The sequence below is a fragment of the Nanorana parkeri genome, unplaced genomic scaffold (assembly GCF_000935625.1).
Source record: "Nanorana parkeri isolate BGI_ZX_2015 unplaced genomic scaffold, ASM93562v1 scaffold367, whole genome shotgun sequence".
NCBI classification, from domain to species: Eukaryota; Metazoa; Chordata; class Amphibia; order Anura; family Dicroglossidae; genus Nanorana; species Nanorana parkeri.
Window position 1 is genome coordinate 1,202,764 of NW_017306635.1, and position 4,778 is coordinate 1,207,541.

General features: G+C 42.8%; 1 protein-coding gene across 1 annotated transcript in view; it reads left to right on the top strand.

Annotated features, from left to right (window-relative positions):
• PROM2 (prominin 2) overlaps nucleotides 1-4,044 on the top strand; it is a 66,966-nt gene extending 62,922 nt beyond the window's left edge. Inside the window, exon 21 of the mRNA XM_018558901.1 lies at nucleotides 3,871-4,044. Within this exon, the coding sequence (XP_018414403.1) occupies nucleotides 3,871-4,006 (136 nt within the window). The 3' untranslated portion in view covers nucleotides 4,007-4,044. The remainder of the gene's footprint in view (nucleotides 1-3,870) is intronic.
• The last annotated feature ends 734 nt before the right edge of the window (nucleotides 4,045-4,778 follow it).

The window sequence follows — 4,778 nt, forward strand, 5'->3', positions numbered from 1 at the left end:
TGAATAACCCTATTGGTGTTACTTGGTGTACAGAATCATAATAATCTAATAGATACTAAAAAAAGGAGCCCCCCAACTGTATGCTTTTAACCCTTTTTTTATTTCTTTTTCCAGATGTCACATGGCATGCAGGCAGAGGCGTTGCTACAGGGGGGCGAGAGGGGGCAATTACCCCCCCTAGGTTACTGCTTGCCCCCCGTGTGCCCCCCCGCCAGGGCCGGACTGGCCATCAGGCTGATTGTGTTCAGCCCGCACGTCCGCTATGCCGGATGCAGTGGCTTAAACTAAGCCCCTTCCGTGGACTATGGGGCAGTGCAGGGTCCCGGTGTTAGAACACCGGGTCCCGCACTGCCGACTCAGTAAGGGGGCGGGCTCTCCCGACCGCGTCCCTAGTAACAGGCGGCGGGAGAGGAGAAGTGAGTCACACGCCCCGCCCCCTGCAGTTAACACAGAAGTAGCTATGCGGGGTTAATGGTCGTTCTGGGGTAGCTGTGCAGGGCTAATCGTCGCTCTGGGGTAGCTGTGCGGGGTTAATGTCGGCTCCGGGGTAGAATGCATGTGACCTATTGGACCCAGAGAGCCCCTTCCTGATACAGCCAGAAAGATGAACAGATCGAACTGAAAGAAGGTGGCCTCAAATGTACTTCCTCAGCACAGCAACCACATTTAAGGCATGAGCTTAAACAAAACTTTATTCTGGAATATTGGCAACAAAGATGTCCTATTTAGATGGAAGGATCTTTCAACCTTTGGATGATCCTAGGAGATAGATTTATGGTTTATCCTGTCTGGGAAATGGTAGCAATAAGATGGTTTGCAGCTTAAGCTTCACTATCCAAGACCCTCCTCCCTGAGGAGATTGCTGTAAGAAAGACTATTTTACATGTTACTGATCTAGACGAAGTCAGGGAAGGAAGAACATATTTGTAAATCCTAAGGGAAATGGAAGTGACCTTCCTGAAGAGTGAATTCTTGTGCAAGCCCTTAAGAGCTGGTCTATTAACTAATGAGCTGCCACTTGTGTCTCAGAGGATGCAGATAGAAGGAACTGACACCCAAGCACATATTGCCTGCTGAAGAAAGTCCAATATACAGTATCTGTCATGGCAAGAGGAAGAGAGTCAAAACCTTTTGAGCTTGCGAAGTCTATGAATTTATTATCCCACACTCTAGAATATGTGACATCTAGTAGGTGCTCTAGCATTCAACAAACACTCAATGACTGAAGATGAATAATTCAGGCAAGCCAGCAAGCTGCTTAAGGTAATTTTGGATGTGTTTGGATGTAGCACCTGCTGTAGAATCTCTATGAATAAGCCGTTTGGTACAACATGTTAGAGTTGGAGAAGTCTGTGTGTTTGCAGCATGTTTTGACATTAGGAAAAAACATTGTCCAGCTTGCGATATCAGTCGTTTGCGCGGCAATTGTTTCTGTGAGAACCATTATCAAGCTGCAGCGTGCCTTTTTTTGCCTGCACCAACAAGAGGGATGAGGCTGTGTGACCTCAGGACAAGGAATATGAGCGGTGACTGCTTTGTGAGTTTTACCTGCTGCAGAAGCTCTGAATTTTTAGGATGACTAGAAGATTCCAGGGTCATAGTCTACAAGAGAGAGAACCCTGGATGGATCTACCGTCAATGGACTGTCAGTGACCTTGCACTAAGAGGTTGTTGAAGTGATTAGCACATAAGAATCTATTATTAACACTATCACTGGCTAGGGACACTGATGATGACATTTGAAAAAGCCTCGCCGGCCTTAGCCACAACCAAAGAATCTCATATTCGTTTGAAGAATCCTGTTGGAAGACCTTCAGCCTCCAAGAAGTCTAATGTCACTATTTACCTTGATTCTGTCAACTTGAGACAATGGGATGCCAATGAGTAAGATAGAGACTTGATCTGCCTCAAATAAAACCCTAAGACTGCTGCCTACTTGGAAATTCTATAGAGTTTCTCTGAAAACATCATCCATTGTGTTGGCATGGCTTGGCTTTCCCTGTTGGCGAACCCCAATAAATTCAATCAGGGCCTAACTTAAGATGTTCCCGTGGACTGCCAGAGTATGAGTATGCTGAACTATTAGCAGGATGTCAGCGCAAATAGTGGAATACTTGAAGCCTTGTTCACTCAAGGAGGCAGTGATTGGATATAATATTTAGAAAATGACCTAGGACTGTGGTGAGGCCAAAGGGCAGATAAACAAACTGAAAGTGGAACTTTAGAATGACAAGGAAGACATTTGAGGAAGTATAGGTGCACAGGAACATGAATGCACATCTGCCACATCCTGTAGCCTGTTGATGGCTTAAAGTGACATTAAAGGCTAACCCCCCCCCCCCACAACCAATGTTAGTGTAAGGACTTACATTAAATGATGCCTCTTAATGCGATCATCTTCTTCTTTAGTGTAGTTTTCAGATGTCCCTCCAGCGCTGGTGCGTGTTTCCGATCCAGCGCTGACTCCTCTGTCCTCCTTTTCTCTCATGTCCCACGGAGTCTGTGCGGGTGCACGCTGCCCCATAGACTTACCTTGTGTCTCCTCGTCTCCCGGCCAAACATCTGAACTGCGCATGCGCCCGCCCCAAGATCCTTTGCGGCCGCCCGATAAATTTTCAGATGTCTGGAAGGGAGCGTGCGGCGGAGACACTGGTAAGTATTAACCCTTTGAAAAAGTTTTTTTTGTTTTTTTTTTTATCATTTTGCAAAAACATGTGAGGATTTAATAACCCTTTAAGTGATTGAATACAGAGAGTCCATATGCAATATGTGGATCCTAATCCATCTGTTCAGTGTTCAAAACCAAGACTAATCTTAAGTGACACTAAACTCAGGAGTTAAATCTTAAAAATGCATTTGCGTACCTTAACTAGATCATCAAATCATCTCTGAATTGGTGCTGACACTGTCCTTCCTTCTGGAGGGTGGCTACTTTTGTTCCCCATGGTCCCTGTGTGTGTTGTAAAGTAGTCACCGATCCAAGCTCACTCCTGTGATGTACTACAATCTCAATACAAGTTAGTAAACTAAACATGAGATTGTCGTCCATCACGGGAGCGAGCTTGGAGCGGTGACTTCTTTACAACACACAGGGACCATGAGGAACAAAAGTAGCCCCCCTCCAGAGATAAGGACAGTGTCAGCACCAATTCAGAGATGATTTGATGATCTACAGCCGAATGATACACAAATAAAAGTACCCCAAATTTTTGTTAATAGTTGGGGTACTTGAATAGATTTTCAAGATTTAACTACTGAGTTTAGTGTCACTTTAAAGGGTAAGTTCACTTTCCCAAGTGAATTTGGGACAATGGAATTACCCGCTCAAATCTGGCCCCCTCTCCCCACCCCCTAATCCGCTATACTTGCCTTTTGGCAAACACTCCTTCCCCTCTGCCAGTGTACTATCCGTAGCCGTACTGATCCATATCACAGCCCTGTGCTATGGATTTTGAATTTTGATTGCAAATAAAATTGTGAGCATTCATTGGTCACCTGACTGCGCTGACCAATGAGAAGCACTTCTGACCACGGTGACCAATGAGTGCTCTCAATTTGCGAGCGAAAGTCAAAATCCAAAGCATAGGGCTGTGCTATAGAATAGTATGGGGTATGGATAGTACACCCATACTGGTAGAGGATAAGGACCATGCTCCGAAGCGTAAGTATAGTGGGGGGAGTGAACTTATCCTTTAATATTGTAATAAAATAAACAAATGTAGTGTCCTATGTCTTTCAGAGAATGCTACTACCAATAATAGTGATTTCTCCCTATACTAACAAGCTCTCTGTCTCTTTTCTGTCTCTGCCTTTCCTCACAGAATGTCTCTGACGCTCTAGTTCTGCTTCATTCTCTGTCTCTACCTGCAGAAGTCCCAAACTTGAAGAGGAGAATCTCTTCCCATTAACACATAACAAAGATGAGGAAGATGAAGATCCTGGTCTCAGAGAAGGAAGATCGCCATACGCAGATGTGAGGATGACCACTCCCAGCACTGTATACTGAATCTCCAATGGATTCCCCATGTGGTGCTTGAAGATGGACTCAGTGCATGAGAATGCACTCAATATACTGTATGTAATACACATTAAGGAGAACAAACCTGTTATGTGAATGTAAAATATATCATGTCTGGGAAAGGCTCTTTGAATAAATGTAAGAGACTCTCATATAAGAATTATTGTTGCTGCTAAACATTATTTGATACATTTTATATAATGCAAAGAGAGATTATAAGTCTCATTAGTTCATATAAACCAATCAGAATGTATTGTCAGGGGATTATAAAGGGTAGACTCATTAAAAGTGAGTAAATGGGCTATTGCACTTTACTATCTGCTGTAATAAAGACTCTATAAATTCAGACTCAATAATTAAAATATATTGTACACTGAAATACTCCCCAGTAATGAACAAGAGTGATATTGTTTTAAATGAAGAAGTAATAAACTAAATACAACCAATTAACACTTCTAACTTTTTCTTGTAATAGACAAATGGCAAATATGCAAATGATCAGCTCTTTCTACCCAACACCCCTGAACCTGTCATGGTGATTGACAGCATAGGTTATACAGAGGAAAACAAGAACAGTTCTCCTATTACTGCATTTTACATAGTTTTTTTGCATTTTTAGTGTATTTATGTCCTGATGTGGAGGAGGATGACCATACACACAATGTTTAAATCCTGATACGTACAGACAGTAGTTTGAGGCATTAGAAGTCCATAAAAATAAATAAGGTTTACAAAAATATATTTTTTTCTAAAATTACAG